The 26,746-nt window shown below is 45.1% G+C and overlaps 1 protein-coding gene across 1 annotated transcript in view; it reads right to left on the bottom strand.

The window, feature by feature from the left end:
* LOC140429611 (fibrillin-2-like) overlaps positions 1 to 26,746 on the bottom strand; it is a 496,823-nt gene that overhangs the window by 67,240 nt on the left and 402,837 nt on the right. Inside the window, exons 42-53 of the mRNA XM_072516854.1 lie at positions 22,460 to 22,531; positions 20,370 to 20,495; positions 18,664 to 18,789; positions 14,342 to 14,467; positions 13,510 to 13,626; positions 8,302 to 8,430; positions 8,076 to 8,195; positions 7,509 to 7,634; positions 6,912 to 7,064; positions 5,988 to 6,053; positions 1,695 to 1,820; positions 1,096 to 1,215 (exon numbers count right to left, since the gene is read on the bottom strand). Coding sequence (XP_072372955.1) covers positions 1,096 to 1,215; positions 1,695 to 1,820; positions 5,988 to 6,053; positions 6,912 to 7,064; positions 7,509 to 7,634; positions 8,076 to 8,195; positions 8,302 to 8,430; positions 13,510 to 13,626; positions 14,342 to 14,467; positions 18,664 to 18,789; positions 20,370 to 20,495; positions 22,460 to 22,531 — 1,407 coding nt within the window. The remainder of the gene's footprint in view (positions 1 to 1,095; positions 1,216 to 1,694; positions 1,821 to 5,987; positions 6,054 to 6,911; positions 7,065 to 7,508; positions 7,635 to 8,075; positions 8,196 to 8,301; positions 8,431 to 13,509; positions 13,627 to 14,341; positions 14,468 to 18,663; positions 18,790 to 20,369; positions 20,496 to 22,459; positions 22,532 to 26,746) is intronic.

Genomic DNA, 26,746 nt, shown 5'->3' with positions numbered 1-26,746 from the left:
AGTCCATACAATGTAGTTGCTAATTATAATATAAATGCAGGGTTAAAGATAATAGACAAGTGGGGGGGAGGGGGTCTCCGTTGCCCGACGCTGATATCATAATCGGCAATCGGGCGGAGAATCGACTCCGACGCCCAAATCGGATCCGGTTCCGGTTTGACGCCAGACGGCCATGCTCTGCCCCTGATGGGCCGAGTTCACGATGACGCGGGACATGTGTGGTCTCAGCCGTGCGGGAACCTGGAGTGACGGCTGCGGACTGTGTTGGGATCCGTGCTGCTGGCTGGGGGGGGGGGGCATCCGCGAGGGCTGGGGGGACTGGTGGGGGGTGGCCAGGTAGTGGGCTGTGGGGTCGCGGATGGCGGGTTGTACGGCGCGACCGCTACAGGTAGTCAACTGTACGCATGTGCGGCAAGGGACCCGGCCATTCTCCGGCCGTTTTTGGCGTGGGAGCCGGGAGTTTCACCCGGTGCCGCTGCTAGCCCCTCATCGGTCCCAGAATCAGTGAGGGTTTCACACAGATGTTTTGGTTGTAATAGACCACACATGCTCCGCTGGCATCAGCACTTAGCCGCTGAAACAAAGAATCCAGCCCAAGGTTCTTCACTGGAGGTACATCATCAGAATGTGGCAGAAATTTCATCAGTGGATATTCTGCTGGATCTCTGGTCACACCCCAGTATTTTCACTTGGAAGTAATTTTTCCATATAACACAATCTCCTAAAATACACATGGGGAATTGAAGAGGGAGATTTAAAAAACAAAGGGCAAGAAAGTCTATGCAATTGATTGCAGGAGATCAATTTGCATAGTCTGTGGTGCTATCCTTTAAAGACAAAGATTGAATTTGTTTAGCTGGAGAAAACCGCCATGGAGACTCACTACAGCAAACTTCCACAACTCTCATCAGAGATTTAGGAACTGCCTCAAAATTGGAAATCGCTCTTAGTCCAGAAGATAAGTCAGGCGCTCTTGTTTTGAGACAAAATCCTACCTCATCAAAGAGGCTGCAGAATTCCGCAAAAGGTGGAAGTTGTGCACAATGGTTCTAAATTTGCAAATAGTAGCACATTTCCAAAAAGGCCACTTCTTACCTTCACAAGTCATCATTGGGCCTGGCTCAAATCCTTCATCACATGTGCATTCAAATCCACCAAATACATTGGTACAAGTGCCATTGCCGCAGGGGTTACCAATGGAGCATTCGTCAGTGTCTGTTTTTGTGGAAAACAACAAATTATCTGCTTTTTGTCATAATAAGTTGAATTTTTTGATTAAAAATGTTTTGAACCAGTGTATACTTTACTATTATAATCTTACAATATAAAATTGAGAATGTACATCCTCAGAGATTACTGGTAAATGTACACAACTGAATCTGGAAATGTAAAGTATTAGTATCATACATCCAACATGCTTGATGGTGGCATGTGACGTAATGAAAATGCAGCATCAATTAATACATTGGGGATAATTCTCACGCTCAGCGGGGCAGAAAACTAGCAGTAGCAGATCTGCTGATCATTACACATCTTTCCTGATTTTACTTCACAATGAAATCTTTGGAGAGGGCATTGGGCTGGGAGTACAAATAATGGCTGACTCATAATCTTTAATTTCTGCCCCGTCAAAAACTAAATCCTCCATTGACTTGGTTTATTTACTTTATAACAATCAATAACAATTTCCCTACCAACGCAGTTAACTCCACTGTAATCCAGGTTGTATCCCATTGGGCATTCGCATCGGAAGGATCCATCTGTGTTGATGCAATGGCCATTTGAACATATTCCAGGGTTTCCCAAGCATTCATTGACATCTAGAGTGTAAAATAACACATTCAAAAAAAAAAAATCGAACCTCATTTTCCGTTCTTGGCTGAGCCCAGATGTTGAAACAGCTGTGCCCAGGGAAAAAGGCAGTTTTATGGACAAATCTATTTTCAACTGCTCACTGTTCATTTACACCAGATAAAGAGATTTCAAATGCTTGCAGTTTCAGCTATTTAAAGGGCTGGTTGACTTGACACTAGGACCATAATAAAAGGACTTTTCCGTTAGGCAGTGGTAGAGGCGGCGGCAATGTTTTCCTTCAAAAGACAGTTAGACAGTTACATGGGCAGGGTGGGTATAGAGAGATGTGGGCCAAATGCGGCAAGTGGGACTAGCTTAGTGATAGGAACTGGGCGGCATGGACAAGCTGGGCTGAAGGGCCTGTTTCCATGCTGTAAACATCTATGACTCTGTGACGGAGAAGGTAAGTTTAAAATTTTAGGGAATGGTGGGGGCGGGGAAGAGACCGGGTCAAACCGGAGTCGGGGGGGCAGGTCAGACACAGTCAGTCCAGATGATGGTGGTGGTCGGGGGGAGTGCATCTGACCCAGTTCTTGCGGGGATTCATGTCTGGGAGGGAGCTCTATATGGCAGAGGGTGTCAGTCCAGGAAGGTGGTGGTGGGGGGGGGGGGGGGGGGGGGGGGGGAATGGCACCAGTCCGGTATGGGCTCAGTTTGGGAGGAAGAGGCTCAGCCCGGGAGGGTGGATAGGGGGTTGGACTCGGTCGCATTGGGAGGGGTGTCGGGTCAGGGTGGAGGAGTTGTGGTGGGTCCCTGGGGGGGATCAGCGGGGTAACCTGTGCAAGGCTGGGTCTGGGATTTTTTAGTAGTTACTCTGGTTAGAATTTATTTTCCTCCTTCTAACTCTTTCAAAGAACAAACAGAGAACAAAGAAATGTACAGCAAAGGAACAGGCCCTTCGGCCTTCCAAGCCCGTGCCGACCATGCTGCCCGACTAAACTACAATCTTCTACACTTCCTGGGTCCGTATCCTTCTATTCCCATCCTATTCATATATTTGTCAAGATGCCCCTTAAATGTCCCTATCGTCCCTGCTTCCACCACCTCCTCCGGTAGAGAGTTCCAGGCACACACTACCCTCTGCGTAAAAAACTTGCCTCGTACATCTACTCTAAACCTTGCCCCTCTCACCTTAAACCTATGCCCCCTAGTAATTGACCCCTCTACCCTGGGGAAAAGCCTCTGACTATCCACTCTGTCTATGCCCCTCATAATTTTGTATACCTCTATCAGGTCTCCCCTCAACCTCCTTTGTTCCAGTGAGAACAAACCGAGTTTATTCAACTGCTCCTCATAGCTAATGCCTTCCATACCAGGCAACATTCTGGTAAATCTCTTCTGCACCCTCTCTAAAGCCTCCACATCCTTCTGGTAGTGTGGCGACCAGAATTGAACACTATACTCCAAGTGTGGCCTAACTAAGGTTCTATACAGCTGCAACATGACTTGCCAATTCTTATACTCAATGCCCCGGCCAATGAAGGCAAGCATGCCGTATGCCTTCTTGACTACCTTCTCCACCTGTGTTGCCCCTTTCAATGACCTGTGGACCTGTACTCCTAGATCTCTTTGACTTTCAATACTCTTGAGGGTTCTACCATTCACTGTATATTCCCTACCTGCATTAGACCTTCCAAAATGCATTACCTCACATTTGTCCGGATTAAACTCCATCTGCCATCTCTCCGCCCAAGTCTCCAGACAATCTAAATCCTGCTGTATCCTCCGACAGTCCTCATCGCTATCCGCAATTCCACCAACCTTTGTGTCGTCTGCAAACTTACTAATCAGACCAGTTACATTTTCCTCCAAATCATTTATATATACTACAAAGATCAAAGGTCCCAGCACTGATCCCTGGGGAACACCACTGGTCACAGCCCTCCAATTAGAAAAGCATCCCTCCATTGCTACTCTCTGCCTTCTATGGCCTAGCCAGTTCTGTATCCACCTTGCCAGCTCACCCCTGATCCCGTGTGACTTCACCTTTTGTACTAGTCTACCATGAGGGACCTTGTCAAAGGCCTTACTGAAGTCCATATAGACAACATCTACTGCCCTACCTGCATAAATCATCTTAGTGACCTCCTCGAAAAACTCTATCAAGTTAGTGAGACACGACCTCCCCTTCACAAAACCGTGCTGCCTCTCACTTATACGTCCATTTGCTTCCAAATGGGAGTAGATCCTGTCTCGAAGAATTCTCTCCAGTAATTTCCCTACCACTGAAGTAAGGCTCACCGGCCTGTAGTTCCCGGGATTATCCTTGCTACCCTTCTTAAACAGAGGAACAACATTGGCTATTCTCCAGTCCTCCGGGACATCCCCTGAAGACAGCGAGGATCCAAAGATTTCTGTCAAGGCCTCAGCAATTTCCTCTCCAGCCTCCTTCAGTATTCTGGGGTAGATCCCATCAGGCCCTGGGGACTTATCTACCTTAATATTTTTTAAGACACCCAACACCTCGTCTTTTTGGATCACAATGTGACCCAGTCGATCTACACCCCCTTCTCCAGACTCAACATCTACCAATTTCTTCTCTTTGGTGAATACTGATGCAAAGTATTCATTTAGTACCTCGCCCATTTCCTCTGGCTCCACACATAGATTCCCTTGCCTATCCTTCAGTGGGCCAACCCTTTCCCTGGCTACCCTCTTGCTTTTTATGTACGTGTAAAAAGCCTTGGGATTTTCCTTAGCCCTATTTGCCAATGACTTTTTGTGACCCCTTCTAGCCCTCCTGACTCCTTGCTTAAGTTCCTTCCTACTTTCCTTATATTCCACGCAGGCTTCGTCTGTTCCCAGCCTTTTAGCCCTGACAAATGCCTCCTTTTTCTTTTTGACGAGGCCTACAATATCACTCGTCATCCAAGGTTCCCGAAAATTGCCGTATTTATCTTTCTTCCTCACAGGAACATGCCGGTCCTGTATTCCTTTCAACTGCCACTTGAAAGTCTCCCACATGTCAGATGTTGATTTGCCCTCAAACATCCGCCCCCAATCTATGTTCTTCAGTTCCCGCCTAATATTGTTAAAATTAGCCTTCCCCCAATTTAGCACATTCATCCTCGGACCACTCTTATCCTTGTCCACCAGTACTTTAAAACTTACTGAATTGTGGTCACTGTTACCGAAATGCTCCCCTACTGAAACATCTACCACCTGGCCGGGCTCATTCCCCAATACCAGGTCCAGTACCGCCCCTTCCCTCGTTGGACTGTCTACATATTGTTTTAAGAAGCCCTCCTGGATGCTCCTTACAAACTCCGCCCCGTTTAAGCCCCTGGCACTAAGTGAGTCCCAGTCAATATTGGGGAAGTTGAAGTCTCCCATCACCACAACCTGTTGTTTTTACTCTTTTCCAAAATCTGTCTACCTATCTGCTCCTCTATCTCCCGCTGGCTGTTGAGAGGCCTGTCGTATACCCCCAACATTGTGACTGCACCCTTCTTATTCCTTATTTCAGAGTAACTATCAGGGTAAAAGTAGCAGAATCATCCGAAGCTTGCTTCATTTGGACGGTTCCCAGCCCAGCTCAATTGTCCAGAGGAAGTTAATGCTTCTGGAAAATTGCCGGGTAAACCTTTATGTGGGAACGTCCAAGAAGGATTCACAGCGCTTCCTGGAGGTATCCCCCAAATGTGACGCTGGGGAACCCGGAAGGTACGGGCCCATGTGTCTGGTTAGAGTACTTTATACTGCAAGTATTTTCTGCCAAGTCCAACTCATTATTTGTTTAGACCTTTTTTAAAAAAAGTTACTGGCGAAAATCTGCTGACCTTTCTTTAATTTTGTAACAGTAGAAAATAGTTGATGGAATACTCTGATGACAAGCAGAGCTTAACACATGCATTCTTCTCATGTATCCACCGCCTCCATCCAAAGTTAACAGTAGTGAGCCACATGCCTCAGATGCCCAATGCGTTATTCAGTGCAATTGGTGTATAATAGTTTGCTAAATGCAACTACTTTACATATACTTCCATGTAAATGCTGGGTGTGTCTATTGTGGTTGCTGCAGACAGTGCAGAAGTGACTACACAGAAGTCAACTCAATGCACAATGTGAACAATCCATTCATCTGCCAACTAACGAACTGCAACCCTTAATGACAGTCCACATGCAGTTCTTACCTTCACGAGACTCTCCAATGCCAGGGATAGTACCATGGCCATATGGACACAGATCTTGGAAAGCAACTGCAAAAGAGAGAACATTCAATTATAAAATGCAACTGATAGATCACAGGCCAAAATTCAAAGTCATTCATTTCTGAGACATTTATAAGGCTGATCATTAAAATGAAATCTAAATCAGTAGCTTCATGAAATATTTCTATGTACTTGGCTTTCCAGTGAAGGCTACTTCTTTGTCTAATATCATAGTCTCCGCATATTATAGTAAATAGCAGGAGTTACATAAACTGAAGGAAGAGCTACAACACTGATTATTAAAGGAGGAAAGGTGAGAGCAATTGGGACTATTTACCTTTAAAAGGGGAAAATGAAGGGAACGCTCATCTCGGCATATATATATATATATATATAAAACAGTAAAAAGGAGAGAAAAGACATATCCAGAACACTACCTGAAGCTAAACACGACGTCACAAGTTCAAACCAATATAAAGAAAAAAATTGCAATCGGGTGAAGAAGTTCTTCACACACAGAGTGACCTACAGGTGAAGTCAGATTCTAGATAGGGCCATGGAGGCAAAAATCCTGAAATCTTTTGAGAATGCTATGGTTAGTAGTCTTTCTGGAAGGATGGCCTGACTGCTCCTTCTCATCCATTTCTATTCTATAATCTTGTGAACTTAATGTTGGATATTGAAAATAGCTAAGAGGTCAGATTATTTGAATGGACAAAGGTTGGGGGCGCGGGGGGAAGGGGCTTTACATTGCCAAATTCTCAATGTGCCCTTCTGGTCTGCAAAACTGTACATGAGAGCACTAGAGCAAAAAAACCATTTAAGTTGCTTTCCAGATACTTCTAATATAATTCATGTTTAAGAGTTAAACTGCACATGATGCAACATCAGGACAATGCACTTTACCTTCTCCATCCTTGGGGCAGAGCTCACAGGGATCTCCCCAACCCTCTCCTGGCATTTTACTGCAACAGCACTTTGCTTTGGTTGTGTTGGAAGGTTTTGCCACTGAACACTTTCCATTTTCAAACTTGGTGAAGCAGAAACTTTCACGTGTATCTAGAGGAGATAAATCCGAGCAGTGTTAGCTTTCAGAATAGACTCCCGACAAAGAATGTCGAGCACACTATGCACAAAAGATTAAACTGGTGGGTCTGTTGAGCTGAATAGAAGCAAATGCACTTGGAATTTCTCCAGACTCCCCTGTAGTAAATTCGTAGAAGCCCTGGATCAATGGCTAGAAATGGCTTCATCTGATTTTTACTGAAGCTATAGTGGGAGATTTGAAGAGCCCTATGAAAATTCAGGGCCACCATGTATATCATTTGTTCTGACTTAATTTTCAACAATCTTCTAACGAAAAATAATTATGATATGCTTATACACCAACATTAAAAAAAAATAAAACGCACTTAGTAACCAAATAAATAATCTGAAGGTATGTCTCCAAGTAAGAAATCTATAATATACATAATAACAGACTGTCAATAAATATAGCCTTACCGAAACATCTACGTCCGTTCTCTGAGAGAATGAAGCCTGGGCGGCAAACACATTGGAAACTGCCAGCAGTGTTTTCACAATTACCAAATAGACAGATATTTGGGTCTTCTTCACATTCATTTATATCTGCAGAACAGGAAATAGTATTTGTCTGAGCAATAGAGAAGGCATCTCGCACATCAAGGACCTCGGAGCATTTTTTGCTCAAAGAAAGGAATATGGGGAGAAAACAGTTTCCCCTGCAGCTCTCAATCACATGCTGTTAAGTGGACCTTCATTCAGATTTGTTTTGTGGTTCTATTAGTGTGCAAAGGAAAGGAAAAACCTGAGAAAATCAACGGAAGCAATTCTTTTGTAAGCTAATACAATGTTGACAGAAGTGCCAGTTCTCAACGAAAATGTTTGGTCTTTATGCAAGCCAGATGAATTTTTGTAATATTTTAACTCATACATGTTCCATTCATTGGGATTTGAAATTGTAAATTGGCAGTAAGATAAATATGCTCAAGATTGTTTTTAAAGTAGAAGCCTATAGCTTGTAGAACAGCAAACATTCAAGGTTCTCACCTATACAGTTTTCATTCTGCACTTCATACCCTGAAGGACAGATACATCTGTACGCACCATCGAGGTTTTGGCAGGTCCCAGGGGCACATGATCCAGGAACCAACAGACATTCGTTGATATCTTTTCAGAAAACAAGCAGAAATGCATTTATAGGCCTTGTGAAAAACAAAAATATCAGTTTCAAGATCTCTTAAGCTAGTTGCGAGATAATTATTGATGCACTCACCCATGCAGTTCTTGTTATCGGGTGTAAGTTCATAGCCATCCTGACACAAACATTGGAAGGAGCCAATGCTATTAAAACATTGTCCATTCCTACAGACGTGGCCAAACATAGTGGTGCATTCATCGATATCTGAGGGTCGAATGAAGAATATTTCTAATAAAAGATCTATGCATTCATTTATCAAGTAACTACCTAAGCAGTTCATGTAGTTATGTAGCAGAATTAAAAGATGAAATAAAGATCCAGTGCTACAGCACAGGACATAATTCCAACAATCTCGTATTTGCTTAATGGAAAAGTTCTTATCATACAATTACAGAACCTATTGATGGAAAAGTTTGTTATCCAGACTATTTATTTTGGCTAAAAAAGAAAACACATGGATGGTACTAATGGCAGAAATGAGGGAAGTAGGCAAACAAATCAATAACCAAAAAGAAACAATTGATTTTTTTAAATATAAGGAAATATTCAGTGACGATAACTGGGAAATTATATTCAATGGCTGCGTAACCCCTGTTCAGCTGATGTTATCTTACTTGAAGTGCAACGGCAATCCTGCTGTGTTGTTAGCGGGGTTTCCTTGGCACTCCCACGGCACTCCATGGCAAACCAGCGGAGTGGGAACATCTCTGAGGAATTTCTCAGCCAATAAAGACTGGCATCTGTTGAGGAATGTTTTTCAAGCAAATTTGCAAGTGCTGCCCATGACAGCTAAGCACGGGATTTTCGGGACCCACTGAACTCAGTCGCAATTTACATGGCTCATTTGTCCTGCCACCGGGGGAACCATGGCAAGGTTCTGCTTCGATAGGGCCAGAGGAGCCTACTGGCAGTGAGCACTGGAAAATCCCACCCATAGTTTTACTTTATCACAGCTCCCAACATACTTGAACAGTGCAATACTTCTGAAAGGTTTGAGGGTTCGACCTATATTTAGTTTGGGAAAATTAAACAGCTTGTCATGGTTCACAACCTTGAGTTCCTGTAAATCCTACAAACAGCAATTATATCATCTTTAAAACTTTTTATTTAATTAAGAATATGGCAAATTTATTCATCTATTCCTCACAATAAAATGTCAGTATTTCCTCAGTTGTTCTGTTTGCCCTAATCTATCTTTTCATATTTCATAAAGCAATCTTATTGGTTATATGTGAGGTATGTGTGCATACTTTAAAAAATATATATTTTTTATTCTCCTCCTTTTTCACATTTTCTCCCAAATTTACACCCAACAATAAACAATAATCAGTAATGAATGTAATGTCAATCCCCATATCAATAACAACAATTCCATCCTCCCACCAAACCCCAGACATTAGCCTGCCTGTTAACATAAACAAATGACAAAAAGGAATCAGGAATCACCCAGAGTCACCATTAACACATACAGTCCCTCTCCCCCAACCCTCCCAGCAACATGTTCGATGTGATCCAACTCTCGAAAGGGCATAATGAATAACGCCCATGAATTGTAGAACCCCTCCACCTGTCCCCTCAGTTCAAATTTGACCTTTTCAACCGCCAAGAATTCCAGCAGGTCCCCCCTGCCACGCCAGGGCACAGGGTGGAGAGGTTGATCTCCACCCTAACAGGATCTGCCTTCGGGCGGATACAACATCTGCCTCCGCACCCGTTTCCAACCCCGGCTGGTCCGACACCCCGAATATGGCCTCCCGAGGGCCCAGGCCCAGTTTCACGTGCACCACTTTAGAGATTACCCTAAACACCTCCTTCCAGTAACCCTCCAGCTTAGGACAGGACCAAAACATCTAAACGTGGTTTGCTGCCCCCCCCCGTTCACACACATCTTCTACCCCCTCTAAGGGCCGGCTTATCCTTGCCCTTGTAATGTGCGCCCTATACACCACCTTCAGATGTATCAGCCCCAACCTCGCGCACGAGGTGGAGGCGTTCACCCTCCGGGGCACCTCACACCAGAACTCCTCCTCCATACCCTCTCCCAACTCTTCCTCCCACTTTGCCTTGATCCCTTCTAGCGGCGCCATCTCCTCTTCCAAAATAGCCCCGTAAACCGCCAATACTACCCCCTTCTCCAGTACCCCTGTCATCAGTCCAGCAATGTGGAAGTCGGCTCCACTGGGAAGCTCTGTACTTCCTTTCTGGCAAAGTCTCAAACCTGCATGTATCTCAACATTTCCCCCTGCTTCAGCCCATACTTTGCTCCCAGCTCCTTCAATCCCGCAAAACGACCCCCAAGAAACAAAACTTTTAGTGTCCTGATTCCTTTCTCCTCCCATCTCTGAAAATGTCCATCCCACTTCCCTGGCTTAAATCTATGGTTTTCCCCGAATCGGTATTTCCCTTGACCCTGCCCCCAACCTTAAGTGCTGTCGAAACTGCCTCCAAATTCTCAGCCAAGTTATTACTACCGGACTCCCTGATTATCATCCCTGGCCGTCGGGAGCGGCGCTGTCACTAGCGCCTTCAATCCCGACCCCCTACCCAAACTCTCCTCCATTCTGACTCATTGGGAGAAGGTATGTGTGTATACTTATTCGCAAAATTGCATTTAATCTTAAAACAAATGGGGCTAAGAATTGGTTTCCACACACTCACCATTCACTGGCTGCACAGATCTCGCTATTTAGCTATAGCAGGCCCAAAACATATTGTTGTACAATCACTAACATCCTCCCCACACATGGAGAAGGTGTCACAAAATAGAATGAAGTAGAGCAGATCTTGTGTGGGAAAAGCACACTTGCATATCTTGAGCCCCATTTTGGGGATGTTTGGTCTGCATAATGGGGTTGGCTGAAATAGGGCGCATGGCATCAAACGTCACTGAGAACATTAAGGATCGTAGAATCTCTGCAGCGCAGAAGGAGACATTCAGCTTATTGAGTCTGCACCGACCCTCTGAAAGAACACCCTGCCTAGGAGCATTCCCTTGACTATCCCCGTAACTTCACCTAAACATTGGACACCAAGGGCAATTTATGGCCAATCCACCTAACCTCCATATTTTTGGACTGTGGGAGAAAACCTACGCAGACATGGCGAGAATGTGAAAATGCCTGAATTGAACCCAGATCCCTGGCGCTGTGAGGCAGCAGTACTAACCACTGTGCCACTGTGCCACCCTGGTGATCTGACACTTTCAGCCACCAGCTCAGGTACTGACACTGCATGTAGCTTGGAAGCTAGTATTGAGTTGGGATCAGAACATGTTGAATCATCCAGACCAGAGTGGCCCACAGGCCAGGCGTAAAGGATAGCTAATTTGCTAGTTCACCAGAGAGCGAGAAGGCAGACTGAGTCTGCTTCATGGAACTCAAATGAGGAGCTCGATGGGAAGTCATATAAGAGAGCGCTGATCGGCTCTGGGTGCATTAGTAGGCAGTTTCCAGCCACTGCCAAGTGTTGTGTTTTATGTCTTGGATACATGCAAAGATGACACACCACATTCTATGTGTGTAGGACCTTTATTCACAGTTCTTTTAAAATGTCTGCTCTCGTGCTTACAGCCTCTTCAGTTTAGTTTCTCTTTCTCTGTAACCACAACCAGGCTTAATTACAGCACATACCACACAGTGAAGAGTCAACAAACATGCATAATCAAATACGATACAACTGCAAAATCGAGTACTACACACTAAGGAGCATTGAGGAATCTGGTTCCGACTTAGTAGTGACCACTTAGTGTGGTCTGCCCTCTGTGTAGTCTCCGCTCCATCTCCCTGTTGTTTTTCAGACCTAGAGGCACTGTAAGGGTCATTGTGTGGAGAGACCACCGACCCAACACGGTGGCACAGTGGTCAGCACTGCTGCCTCACAGCACCAGGGACCTTGGTTCATTTCCAGCCTCGGGTGACCGTCTGTGTGGACTTTGCATGTTCTCTTGGTGTCTGCATGGGTTTGCTCCGAGTACTCCGGTTTCCTTCCACAGCCCAAAGATATGCAAGTTAGGTAGATTGGGCATGCTAAATTGCCCCTTTGTGTCTAAAGATGTGTAGGTTAGGCTAAGGGGTTATTGGGATAGGGTGGGAGAGTGGACTTGGGTGGAGTGTTCTTTCAGAGGGTCGGTGCAGACTCGATGGGCAAGGTGGCCTCCTTCTGCACTGCAGGGATTCTAGGAAACACTGGCAAATCTTGGAACTCGCTGAAACACCTCCCAAAACTGTGCAGAGTACTTCCAGGCACTTGGCAACAGAAAAAGCTCCAAAATATAGCGTTACCAACAAAATGTGGGTGTGTGGCCCTTTAAATAATACTCGTTCAGGGCTCAGTTTTGAAGCTTCTTGTTTCCAGAGTGATGTAGGAAATCATTCTCCAAATTAGGAATCCTGGGAGCAAGTTCAGCCACTTGGGCTGAAGGTTCACACGCTTCTAACACACAAAAAGAGCACCCCCACATGCACCCTTCTGCCAACAGAACACTGTTAAGGAACGGCTGACAGCAGAGTGGGAATACACAATGCAACACAAGTCAACTAGAAGTGATGCTACACAAGGAAATCTCTTGCCTGTAACATTTTCCTTTTAAGCTCTTTGGAAATCTAGGGCACAATTTAATGGGACAAAAACAGATAACCGTTTTGGACGCATTTAGCAGGATGTTCCTTGGCGACGGCAGTGCCGAGAAAGACACTGCTATTTAACGGGACTTTGCCGTTTTTTTCAGGTGGGAAATGCACTACCGAAGCGCACTTACCTAATTTCCAAGCTGAGTATGGCAGTGCCACCCAGGCACCACCAGGATGGCACTAGCAGGTTGTCCAGCTGGCAGTGCCAAGGTGCCCAGGTGACAGTGGGAGTGCCAGGGTACCACCCTGCCCAGAGCCCGACCACCCGGGCATGTCTGATGGCCAGGGAGACCCCCCCCAGATACGGTTATGTCTGATCCACGAGGTCTCCCAAGCGAGGCCATTAGTTCCTGGGCCCTGGGAGAATATGGCGCAGGCATACTTAGACCCAGATCGTGAGATCTCATTAATTCTCAGAGGTGGTATGAGCATCGTGAATCTCGCGAGAAGCCTCCCGCCAGATTCAACGGTCTCATTGCATCACCAAGTCGGGCGCGACGAGGTCATTAAATCGCGCCCATAGTTTCTCATAAGCTAAAGTTTGCATCAATGAGTCAATGCCAAACATGTTAAGGATTTTGCAGCACCAAATTCTCATTGTTACAATGGAGAAACAATCTCATGAGTAGGTTCATGTTAAAGTTTTGTGACTCACCCATGCAGTCATTATTGTGAGTTATCTCAAATCCTGGGAAGCAGAGACAGTTATAAGATCCTACAGTGTTCTTGCAGGTTCCATTTCCACAAGGCTGCCTTTCACATTCATCAACATCTATAAATATGAAATTATTTGGTTAACTTTAGTCCAAATGGGAATCAACAAACATTTAGTGTAACCATTACTATGAGTAGTGCTATAAAAATGAAACAGCATGTTGCTGATTTTCGATATACAAAACCTCTTCCTTTACAGAAGTGCTCATGAGGAGCGGAATCTTCTGCCCTTAGACAATGAATGTGAGTTGGGACCATTTTTGCTCTAACGGTCAGGGAGATTTTCCCAGAGGCAATCAATTAATAGGCCAACTCTGGGTGTGCCATTCAGTTAAGGTTGGTTGGGCGAGGTGGGAGTGCGTCCCCCGGCTCGTCAATGCCAACTTCTGTGAAATTCCTCTTCATTCCACTGTCAAACCTGCTCCGTGTGACTGGGAAGTTTCTGTCTGAGATGTCAGTGGCTGATCAACTAACAGCTGGCTACGAAGAAAAAGTAATTTTGGGAATTGTTTGTCTTGTAATAACCAATTGGCCCTCTCCCACATTTAATTTGTATGAGCTTTATTCTGCACAGTTAGCTTATTCTTCATTTATTTAAGCTGCAGTCAATTTTACGTAGTTGCCACTGGCAACTTTAGTTGATATCCACATAGGCTTCCCACTAATGTATTTCATACTTTGGAACATTGAAAGAGGGAAAACAGCATACCAGATACCGTAAACACTGCCACCAATGCTTTTTCATTGAGCCAGCAGCTGAAAGCTTCACTTACCCATGCACATAGTTTGATCAGGAGTCTGCTTGAAGCCATTGTGGCAGGTGCACCGATAACCTCCTTTTAGGTCAATACAGTCGCCATGACTACAGACATTTGGAATTTCCAGGCACTCATTGCGATCTAAAGGAATCATACAGAACACTGTTTGTTAACTGCCTTTCCATTTTGATCAGAATAATTGATAACACTTTAGCTTCTCTCAAACCACATCAGGACGTAAATGAAGAAAGTACAATATTCCTTAGAACAGAAAGAGGTTGAAACCATGCATGTTAACAAGAAAGTTCTGTCTTCTGCACAATTCTTTCAAATTCACTGAACCATTTATTTCAAGCTAATTAACACTTCCAATTGATGATGTAAGAATTTCAAATTAACTTTTTAACACATTCCCTCTATCAATATCTCACAGCAAGTTATTAATTTTCCTAAGTCAGTGATCTCTATTTATTTCAAAGTACCTTTATATCTCAATGATTGATCTATGAATTATATATTTCTAAATTACAATTATGAAAAATCAGAAAATGTAATTTGTTCTTTCCACAAACAATGTGCAATCTCTCCTTTTATGCAGCGGGATTCTCCAACCCCCGCTGGGTCGGGGGCCATTGGCAGTGCCCCCCCCCCCCCGCCCCGGCAATTCTCCGGGCCCCGATGGGCCGAGCGGCCGTCCGTTTTTAGCCAGTCCCGCCGGCATGGGTTCAACACAGTGGGACCCGGCAGGTAAGTCGGCTGGGGCGGTCCTGGGGGGGGGGGGCGGCGCGGGGGGATCGACCCCGGGGCGGGGGGGTGCAGGGTGGCCTGGACCGCGATCGGGGCCCACCGATCTGCGGGCAGGCCTGTGCCGTGGGGGCACGCCTTCCTTCCGCGCCGGCCCCTGTAGGGCTCCGCCATGACCGGCGCTGAGAAGACAACCCCCTGCGCATGCGCCAGAATACGGCGGCCGGTCTGCGCATGCACGGAACCATAGCGGCCCTTTGGCACATGCACGGACTTGCACAGTCCTTTCAGCATCAGCTGGCGTGGCGCCAACCCCCCAGGCATCCACCTAGCCCCGAAAGTGCGGAGAATTCCGCACTTTCGGGGGCTGTTGATGCCGGAGTGGTTCGTGCCGGTTTTCCCGCCAGTGTGGGGACATAGTCTCACGAAAGGAGAATCCCACCCAAAGACTTTACCCTCCCTTACTTGTACCATCAGTTGAGGGTGACATTCATCAGACATCTGAAGAGCCCAAACATGGGCCCAGTTTTAAATAGGGAGAGAATGTTTGCAGGCATACAACCTAGAAATCCTGAAATTAATGGCAGGATCGCATTATTTATTTTTTGCTTCATTTAATAATAATAATAATAATCTTTATTATTGTCACAAGTAGACTTACATTGCAATCAAGTTACTGTGAAAATTCCCTAGTCGCCACACTCCGGCGCCTGTTTGGGTACACAGAGGGAGAATTCAGAATGTCCAATTCATCTTTGCACGTCTTTGAGAATTGTGGGGGGAAACCGGAACATCCGGAGGAAACCCATGCAGACACAGGGAGAGTGGGTGGAGAATCGTCCAACGTGGGACCAGGAGAAGCATTCCCAATCCTATCCCACAAGCAATGTTATAAAAAACACTTATTTGCTGTTCCCAGGAATTCTGAATCCCAAGAAAGCCATGCAGGAGACATTAATTTCAATTTACTGCCAAAGTATCAGGGAAGAGGCTTCAGTTAAAATATTGTACTTTCAGATCTGCCACTCCCCATGATGTAGGCAGCACGGTAGCATTGTGATTAGCACAACTGCTTCACAGCTCCAGGGTCCCAGGTTCAATTCCCGGCTTGGGTCACTGTCTGTGCGGAGTCTGCACGTTCTCTGTGTGTGTGTGGGGATTTCCTCCAGGTGCTCCGGTTTCCTCCCACAGTCCAAAGATGTGCAGGTTAGGTGGATTGGCCATGATAAATTGCCCTTAGTGTCCAAAATTGCCCTTAGTGTTGGATGGGGTTAACGGGTTATAGGGATAGGGTGGAGGTGTGCGGTTGGGAAGGGTGCTCTTTCCAAGAGCCGGTGCAGACTCGATGGGCCGAACGGCCTCCTTCTGCACTGTAAAAAAAATTCTATGAATGGTACTTAGATATCCCGATAACCGGCTTGGTTAAAATAGAAACTGTTTGTCCTCAGTTTACCTCACACTCCACTAGTTTAGACATGCATAACCAAATTTGGCTGGACAGCATCATGTGCTATCGGGCCTCAGTCTTCCCAGCTCAATACTCCAGAATAATTCTGAAGCGCAACAAGCCATGCCTGAGGAGCGCAGAGATTTCTTTGTCACCAAGACTAAGACGGCCTCAACTGGGTTGATGTCATCTCATCCCTAACCTGCAAGGGCAAACCCCTCCTCAGGCACGGCGCCATCCCCCGTCCCACCCCATCTCTGCAGCCCAACCTGTGTCTTTTTCTCAGCCATCTCCTCTCCTCATGCCATTTCCAACATAATCTCTTCTAAATGCCCCACCTCTTGCCCCTTTGACCGCTTCCCCATTAAAATCCTGACCATTCATTCTTCATCCCCACACCAGCAGACATTGTAAATGATTTCCTTTCCTCACATACTGTACCCCTCTCTTTTAAAACTGCCAACAACAAAACGGAATCCTCACCGTTGCCTCTCAGTCTTTGCATAATATCTCTTAGTCTCCAATGGTTCTTTCTTCTCCATAGAAATAATATTCTGACTCTGAACACAAGGCATTTTCTGTCATCTTCCCATTTGGCCTCTCTACATTTTATGACGCAGTTCACCCATGTCCCTTTATGCTGTTCAGATCAGAGAAACTCGCTTTGCTTAGTAGCCAGGAGCATCTCCAGAAAACGTTTCTCCTCCTGTCCCTGCACTAATCTATCCACGGCCCATCCTCTTCCTCATCGACATGCTGACCCTTTGGTATGTCACCCGTACACATGGAGTCAGCTTTCACACGTACACTGATGATACACACTGTACCTTTCCACCATGTCTCTTGACCCTTCCACTGACTATGATGTCAGACTGCTTGTATGAGGTCAGTGTTGGATTTCACAATTTCATCCAACTAAAATTTGGCAAGAGTAAAACCTTCATGGCACCACCCGTACCCTTGCTGCCAATTTAACCTTCATCCCTAGAAGTTGCTTCAGGTTTAACCAGACTGTTTGTAACCGTAGCATCGTCCTTAAGCCTGGAGTGAACTTCTGACTTTCACAAAGATCACCTTCTACCTCTGTAACATCACCCACATCTAACCCTACCTCAGCTCACCTGCTGCTAAAACCCTCATTCATGCCTTTATTACTTCCAAGAAGCTATTTCAATGTTCTCTTGACGAGTTTCTCACCCTTTATAAATTTCAGGTCACTCAAAACTCTGCCACCCATATAATATTCTGCGCCAGACTCACCCATCATCATGGTCCATGCAGGCACAGTGCCTCAAAATTTAAATGTTAAATTCTCATGCTTATGCTTAAATTCCTTCTTGGTTCTACACCTCCCTATCTTATAACTTTCTTCAGTTTAACAGTCTATCACACCATATTTTCTTTTCCTCTGAAACTGAATTCTGTGAACTGAAGCTTACAAGCAGGAAAAGCCATTGGCAGATCTGCGCTCCATTTTCATCGATAGCCCCCATCTTCACCCCTCCTCTTTAGGTCCCCCACACTTAATTGAACCCCCCTCACCCCTCCAACTTTAGGGAGGCCCAGGAAACAACACCACTTCCCTGTGTCCCCTGGGCCCGACCCCTCGCAATGCAACGGTGCCAGGCTGGCAGTGCCAAGGTCAGCCCTGCCATGTCCCCGACCATCCGTAGGTCTCCAATGACCTGGAAACCCCCCCCCCCCCCTCCCCCACCCCCCCCCCTCCCCCCGTCCCCCAGGTTCTGTTACGCCTGGTCCAAGTTTGTGTGGACCAATACTAAACAGTGCCCCGATATGATCTCCCTGGTGAGGCCTAAAGACTCATTTAAACATTCGGATCCCAACGAGGGCGAGACCCAGAATGCGCCATGCAGAGCAAGTCGAGGGACCCATGAATGGCCTGCTAGAGCCCGATTTGGGGCTCTCGCGCATTTCACTCGTTACTTTCGGCACCGCGCCGGGTGCAATATGGTTGCCAAATCGCACCCTACGTCTCTGAGAAGCATCTTGGGTGTTGGTCTGTGGTGATGGTTTTTTATACATGTAAGTTGTCAGTGACTCATAACCCATTAAATAATTTTTTAAAGGGTCTGATATGAAACTTAGCTTACAACAGAAATTGTTGTGTAACTAAATAAGCCCTTACCAATGCAAGCTCCATTTGGTGCTAGTTTGTATCCAGCAGAACATTCACAACGGTAACTGCCAGGAATGTTAATACAATCCGCATTACGTTGGCAAAGGTTATCACCATTACTGCATTCATCAATATCTAAAATGAAGGAAAAAAATACAATGAAGGAAAAGTATTTCAAATTCTGAGAAATATATTGAAAAGGTTTAACCGCTAATGGTTATTGTTATTATTAAAGTGCAACATAATGCAATTAACACTGTGCAGTGCAATTAGAAATATGAGACATTAAACAGAGTTGTTGTTTATAGTCCCTAATCACTAAAGTTTAATTTTAAGAATGGACGTAAAAAATAAATGAGGTATACATTTGAGACACAGGCCCAGAGATTTCCTGCTAACGGAAACAGATTCTCCGACACCCCGCCCCCGCCAGCTGCCGAATTCTCTGGCGCCGGGGATTTGGCGGGGACGGGAATCGCATCGTGGCCGCTGGCAGCGCGATGGGCTGAGTGGCCGTCCGTTTTCGGCCGGTCCGCCGGTGTAAATTAGAGTAGGTACTTACCGGCGGGACCTGGCTGCGCGGGCGGCCTCCGGGGTCCCCGGGGGGGTCAAGGGGTGATCTGGCCCCGGGAGGTGTCCCCACGGTGGCCTGGCCCGCGATCGGGGCCCACCGATCCACGGGCAGGCCTGTGCCGTGGGGGCACTCTGTTCCTCCGCGTCGGCTGCTGTGGTCCTCTGCGATGGCCGGCGCGGAGATGATCCCCCCCTGCGCAGGCGCTGGGATGATGCCAGCACACGCTGGCGCTCCCACGCATGCGCCAACTCGCGCAGGCCGGCGGAGGCCCTTCAGCGCCGGTTGGCGTGGCGCCAAGCCCCTTTTATGCCGGCCGGCGGTGTGCAAACCACTCCGGCGCCGGCCTAGCCCCTGAAGGTGTGGAGGACTCCGCAACTTCGGGGAGGCCCAAAGCAGGAGTGGGTTCACCCTACTCCTCTGCGCTGGGACCACCCGCCCCGCTGGGTAGGAGAGAATCCCGCTCCGGAGGGAAACAATCGTTAGATCAGGGAGAAATAAAAGATAGTTTGGATACTGAAAAGAAAATAGCAAAAGGACAACTTGGTCCAAATTTCCCATCGGCTTAAAAGGTATAAGAATGACTGCTTTTCTCCATGATCAATCACCTAACAAAATTGCTGACTGAGAAATTGCATGTTTCAGAGCTCCAGGTTCAAACTGTTGTATTAGGTTACAAAACACGGTCACAAAAGCTTCTGACCCTCCTCGGTTTTCTATCTGACTTCAAAATGTTTGCCTGTGTTTTTAATATAAATTATGGTTTTCGGAGTTTCATACATTGTTGAAATTTGTGAAAAACCAATGAACTAATTAGACATATTTTACACATTGCATTTCTTCATGTTTAACAAACTATCAAAGCAGGTTGATTGTTCATAGGATTTCAGCAGTGTGTACACCGGGAACTAAAAACTTACTGAAAAATTGCTGAGAGCATCAGAAAATTCTGATAATAAAAGTCATTAAGTTATTAAATTCTTACATGTATAGATTTTAATTTTGGTTAAAGAAAATAGTGTTCAAGAATACTTATCATTCTAAGATAGAACTCATATTTGTACATGATGTAAAAGTGAAGTCAAACTATCACGCATGTCTGAAAAAGCGTTAAAGTGGGATCTTATAATGAATGTGACAATACCTTCACAAATGAGAAGCAAGTCATTGTAACTAAATCCCATCGGGCACTCGCACCGGAAGCTACCAATTTGATTGATACATACACCATTGGCACAAATGCCTGGAATTTCTCTGCATTCATCGATATCTAGGGATGAGGAAATTAAGTGATTAGACACACATCCTTCATTCTTTCACTGAGACTTATGTTAATCATCTTGCAATGTGATTGATTGCAATGTTTGTTTTTTGCGATAAGAAAAACATTTAAGTAGTATGAGGGGAGCATCAGGATGAAATTGGACCTTGATCCTTTTTTCACATCCGACTTAAGGGGCCAACATTCCATGCTCGAATAGTGATGGAGACACAACTGCATATTGGTTTGGGACCTGCACAGACTCCTTTGGCAGCTGCTGTATATAGCTGTTTTAAAATACCTCCCTCAATATGGATCCAGCAAAGCAAGGGTTCTCAAGCCAGTCTTTTATGCTGACTCCATGCTGCTACTGATGAGCATCTGGAGCCATAGCTGTTGCCTGCTGACCATCAGGACTATACTAATGTGGCGAGTGGACCAAATTGCCACCATCCTGCCTCGGGCCCCAGTGAGCACTGCAGGCCACTGTACCGAACATTGTCTGGCGACTGGAGGAAGAACAGCAAAGAGAAATACACAAAACACTTTAGGAGGAACTTTACAATTGGATTTTCTTGAAGAAAAGTTGCATTTTCAATTTGTTAGTTATTTATTTCTAAGGAGGCACTTTGCACGAATAATTAGCTGACTAACTTATTTTTATTTGGCAAAGGAGCAGAACCCATATTCAATACAATAATTTGACATAAAAGTTGTGTAAATGTTAGTCAAACATGACTTACACATTGAATTGCTGATTTTTAGAGAAATAAATTGAAAGCTTGCTAATTTCTTTCTGTTTCATTGAGGTAATATCTCTATAATTGCAAAGCATGAGAACAACCTTCAATGACAATTCTTTTGGACCAGTAACCATCTGTGTTGGGTGAAACACCAGTAGTAAGCCTGTTGTTATTTTTGTTTCACCTCACAATGTCTGGGAAACAAGGCCAGGCTTGAAAGATTGTTTTCCTGCACTTTCAAAAATCTGCACCCACTTCATTAGAAACAAGTGGATAAAAGCAAATTACTGCGGATGCTGGAATCTGAAACGAAAGAGAAAATGCTGGAAAATCTCAGCAGGTCCGGCAGCATCTGTAGGGAGAGAAAAGAGCTACCGTTTTGAGTCCGATGACTCTTTGTCAAAGCTTTGACAAAGAGTCATCGGACTCGAAACATTAGCTCTTTTCTCTCCCTACACTGCTGGCAGACCTGCTGAGATTTTCCAGCATTTTCTCTTTTGTTTATTATAAACAAGTAATCTCAAAGGATCATCAAATGATGATGCTGCGACCATGAAAGTGATAACAGTTAAGAAACAACATCCAACTCCTAAGAGTCTATCTTTTGAGCAGTCCAGATGGTGGACTTTAAAAAAATTAAAATAAAACTTGTTTTTCAGTGAAACGAATCAAATGACAAAACTATTTTTTTCTTTCCACTTCCTTGCAACTATTTAAAACCTGACTCACCCAAGTCCTACTTGTGGTGGTCATGAACTGTAGCACCCATGATTTCAACCTCCCAATAGTATGGCAGCAGGGAGGGCTCAAGTCAGATATTTGTTTTACCCCTCACCTGATTTTAAAGTTTCACTGAAATTAAGGGGGGATAAGATTGGGCTAGGTGTAAAACGGACATCTGAAGCAAACCCATCCTATGCCTACCTGATGGATTTAGTTATGATCGGGGCTAAGGTTCTTTGTGCTGAGTATCTATTTCTTGAAAATGTTTCCCCCCCCCAGCTCAAACATACAAAATGTAATCATTGGCACATCCATCTCACAAATCCTGCAAAGTTCAATTACTGCAGACTGATGCAGCTGTAAGGGATGGGGATTAAATATTGTTAGGGTTCGAGATTTGCATTTAAACACCGATTCTCTCAAAATATTTCAGGGCAAGAGCAACCAAAATTAAATATCACAGAAGGAACTTGCAGAACATGCCGCTAAAGAAATCTTTACACTTACCAATAGGCTTTCCAGTTTCAAAGTCGATGGTAAAACCAGGACCTTGATTTCCACAAAGCAACTGGTATTCAGCTGGAATAGACAATCGTATCAATAATTAATCCACTAATTACCCTTTTAGTGTCTTATTTCATTTTATTATAATGTGTACATTTCTTAGTTCCAACGAGAGTCGAGGGTTCCATAGCTTCTTAACCTCACTTTGTAGATGCTCTTCAAAGTGGCTATTTACTTTATAACCATTCAGTTCTTAGTGCCTGGAGTGCCTGATAAATATATAACATTAGATTTGGTTGAAAATAAATGTGGGATATAAGTATACGAAAAACGGAAATTAGCACAGTACAGAGAAATTTGGAAAGGAATCTAGCAATAATGGAATGGATATTAACTCAGAGGCTAAGTGGGAGTTGAGGCAGGGCTGCTAGGAGGCTGGGAAACTTGGAAGAACGGGTTTCCCACAAGCCCTGCCAAAATTTAACGGCAGGACTTGATTAGCAAATCTCTATTTCCTGGCTTTACCAAATTAGGAGCCTGGCAGTCTCATGGCTAGGAAAACCTTCGGCACGATGGCGCAGTCAAGGTCTGGATAGGAGGAAAAGGGTGATTGAGAAAGGTTGAAGGAGTGGGGTAAGATCGATGCTGAGAAGGAAGATCGAAGTCCAGAGGACAGTGGAGATTGGAGGCCATAATGAAGATGGACACCTGGAGCAGGAGGGAACCCACAGATTGGGATGAGGGAGGTTGTGAAGGGTGGGGGGAGAGATCAGAGGAGGGGTAGGGAGATCAGAAGGGTTAGAGAGGAATGAAGAAGGATCGGGGAGGAAAGGAGGGTCAGAAGGAGATCAGAAGGTTCACAAAGAAGATTGAAACATTCGTTGAGATCAGAATGGAAGGTGGGGTGTATGATTACAGGGTTGATGAACAGGGAAACTGTATCCCGCAGGTAAGTGGAAAGGCATAGAACTCCTGGATCCAGCAGTCCATCTTCTCTTTATCAGCTTTCCTAAGGCCCACAAACCTCAGCTGGTCAAGGTCAAGTTCAAAATGGCGATTAAATATTATACACACAGCCCATTATGATAGTTAAGTTGCCAACCAACTTCCTGGGAGGAATTGGTTGTACACCAACAATCCCAACTCTATGAAAAACAGAAGAGGGCAGGATGGAGACAGGGTTCAGAATTTTATCGTTCTTGCACCCGATCCAGATGTACCCATTTTGGGGATTAAAATTCTCTCCTATGTGTTCAATGGCACCTGTGGGAAGCCATACAAATATGCAAAGTCCAGTGCTTTGGCATCCTGGCTTACTTGATCTCTTGCGAAGTGCACGTAATTGTGGGCCTTGACAAAAATAGCGTCTGTTACTTCCTGAATGCACTCATGCATGGAATCCTGCAAGATCCTACAGGGATCCCCACTTTAGCCACTGGCATAGAAGGTCAGGGCACTGGTGACTTTCAGAGCCTCTGGTAGTGAATGTCCTCCTAGTCCCCATGGCACCAAGTCCTGAAGGATGTGACATATGTGAGCTACCAGATCCCTGAATCTGCAGAAGCATTGGCAACATTGTCTCTCGCTCATCTGCAAGAAATAAATGAGTGTTCTGAACACCCTTGGTCTTGCAAGACACCAATGCATGACATTTCTGGAAACCTCATCCTCGGCATGTGGAGGGAGCCCTACTGCCCCTTGCTCATGAGGGTGAAGCCCCTCCTTTTGGCGAGCTTGGCGTTGCCATTGTCGTCTTATCCTCCCCTTCTGACATGCCTGCTGAGAATTATACAGGATGGTATTATCACTGCAGCGTATATGAGAAAATGTGATGAGTCAGCATGAGCCTTGAAAGGTCCTATTTGTTCCCATGACATGAGTCACTATTGGTTCAAGGGCTTGGTACTAGTTTAGGCAAGTATTTGCCCCTGAAATACTGTCATTGCAGGGTGAGTTTCAAGGTTACCCTTCTCTCTCCCCTTTGGACGAGGAAGCCAGAATTTTTGGCATTAAATGTTTTGTCAGGAACTGAGATTATTTGAGTGACTGATGCTTCTCATGTGTGAACCTTCTGGTGGAATGATTGTACCCAACATGTGAGGCCTGTCCAGTCGCCTATTTGTTCGACTTCCTCCTTACTATGGGGAATTTCGAAGCTGTGACCAAGGGGTTAATACAAGGTGATCTGTCAGTGCCACTTCTTAGTATTAATCTCGCATGAGTGCATTTCATTGATGCCCGTCCTTATTCCTTGCATCAATGTCCTCTGGATTGCTTAAAGAATGAGCTCAAAGTGCACATTCTTTAAACTGATAATTGTAAAGCTATTTCTTTGATGTTAATGTTGTTAATTGTGTGTTTAAATTAAAATTTATTTTAACATAAATTATACCTATTATTCAGAGTCATCACTCCTGGGGTGCAAGAAGAATCCTTTCCTCACAGTTTTCCAAATAGAAAAATTATTTGGGGTTCTCATCCGGTATCCTAACAAACTTTGGCGTCTGGCCCGGAATCCTTACACTCAAGGTGCCAATTTTAACCTCCGAGGAGGAGGAGGAGAATGTCTCAGAAGGTGAAACATGACACCCTTGTTCTACACCTAGCTCCAGTGCAGATCCATGCACCGAGGTGGTTGTGCATGACTTGGCTCTAATGGATAGACACACTGCCGAGAGTACATCACAGTTGCACAAACAGCTTTTGAAGACTGAGATGGATCAGGGGTCTGGCATTTGAAGGAGTGCTGGAGGTGACCATGATGCTGACCTCCAGGCTGATGATGTGCCTCTAGAGTTGTCCATCGCGACCCACCAACCATCCCCCCCAACAGTGCCCCATAGTACATTTAGCTTTGGTCTAGATCGCTCATTCGATCCATGAACAGTCGGCAAAAATGGATAGCAAAATGCGTAAAGCAGCAGTGTAATTAGTTCCATGTTTCAACATTTGGTGTATTTCTAAAGGAGGAAAATGCACAAAACTCCATAAACGCCGGTGGAACCGGGGGATCTTGCCACTGGCCAATGGCGGGCTGCCTCCTCCGCCAGAAAATACACCGCGGGGAGGGGTGGTGGGACCCGAAAACCTTGCCCATAATGTTTTCAGCTACCATTCTCAGTGCTGAATGCGCTATTACCGACTCGAGGGAAATGAAATTCTAACATTGTACCTTTTTCCCCTCCCAATTTTCCAAGTGCCATCATGAATATTCTGTAAGCTATTTTTTAGTTAACTGTTTTACCTAAAGTATGCCTGAGCAGAGAAAAAAGAATTCCCAGACCAGAGCCCAACAGTGGCTAGGATACTGGACCAAAACTCCAATATTTTAGTTATTTTAAGACTGTGCGGAAAGAATAATTCACTCCAGGAGTGATTGCTTGAAAAATAGGGCTCTGGTATTTCTAAAACAAAACTTTATTATGGATATAATATTAAACTTTTAACTTCACACTTGAAAAGAACAGTTTACAATTATCCCTTAATACAACTACACAATTCCCATTAAACAACGAGAAAAGGAACATACAGCTCTTAATCCAGCCTAAACTTAAAAGGGGAAAGAGTAATAAATGCTTTATGAATCAGATTTGACTCCTGTTGGAACCCCTTCAGACTCTGGCTGAATATCTTCAAATAGTTGCTTCAACTAGGTTGTTTCCGTCTCTTCCGTGTTTTCAGACAAGAATGCTCTGTTTTAAATATTATTATTCTTTTTTAACCATCCCACTTGGAACAAATTATGGACTCAAGAGTCAGGCAGATCAGAAGCCAGCTCCTCTCTCTCTCTTAGCTTCGCTAAACTAACTGCCTCTCTGAGCTCCACCCAGCAATGCCCTCACCTCCCCAAGCTGAAAAACATATGCTGCGGGATTCTCCGTCAGTGGGATCCACCCTCCTGCTGGCAGTGCACCCACGCCCGTGCATTTCCCGACGGCATGGGGTGGCCCACAATGGGAATCCCCATTGGTCAGCTGCGGGAACGGAGAATCCCGCTGCCGTTGGGGGCACGCCTCGCTGCAAAATGGGGCTGGCGAGACGGAGAATCCCGCCCATGATCTCTACAGGATGCCAAAGCGCATTAACACGCCAGAGACCTCCCCAGTCAAGCCACATTCCTCTGGTCAATTTCACCTGCTATTTCTCAGAAGCAAAACAAAATCCTTTATAAAAACCATGATCACTGCAGCAAACCACACTATGCCACCAGGTTTTTAACTCTTAACTTCTCCCAATATTTAGAATCCTCCGAACGTCACAGAAGTTATATTATTTTCAACAAATGTTCTG

The sequence above is a fragment of the Scyliorhinus torazame genome, chromosome 9 (genome assembly GCF_047496885.1).
Source record: "Scyliorhinus torazame isolate Kashiwa2021f chromosome 9, sScyTor2.1, whole genome shotgun sequence".
NCBI classification, from domain to species: Eukaryota; Metazoa; Chordata; class Chondrichthyes; order Carcharhiniformes; family Scyliorhinidae; genus Scyliorhinus; species Scyliorhinus torazame.
The sequence above is the reverse complement of the archived record's forward strand: the minus strand, read 5'-3'. Positions and strand labels throughout refer to the sequence as shown.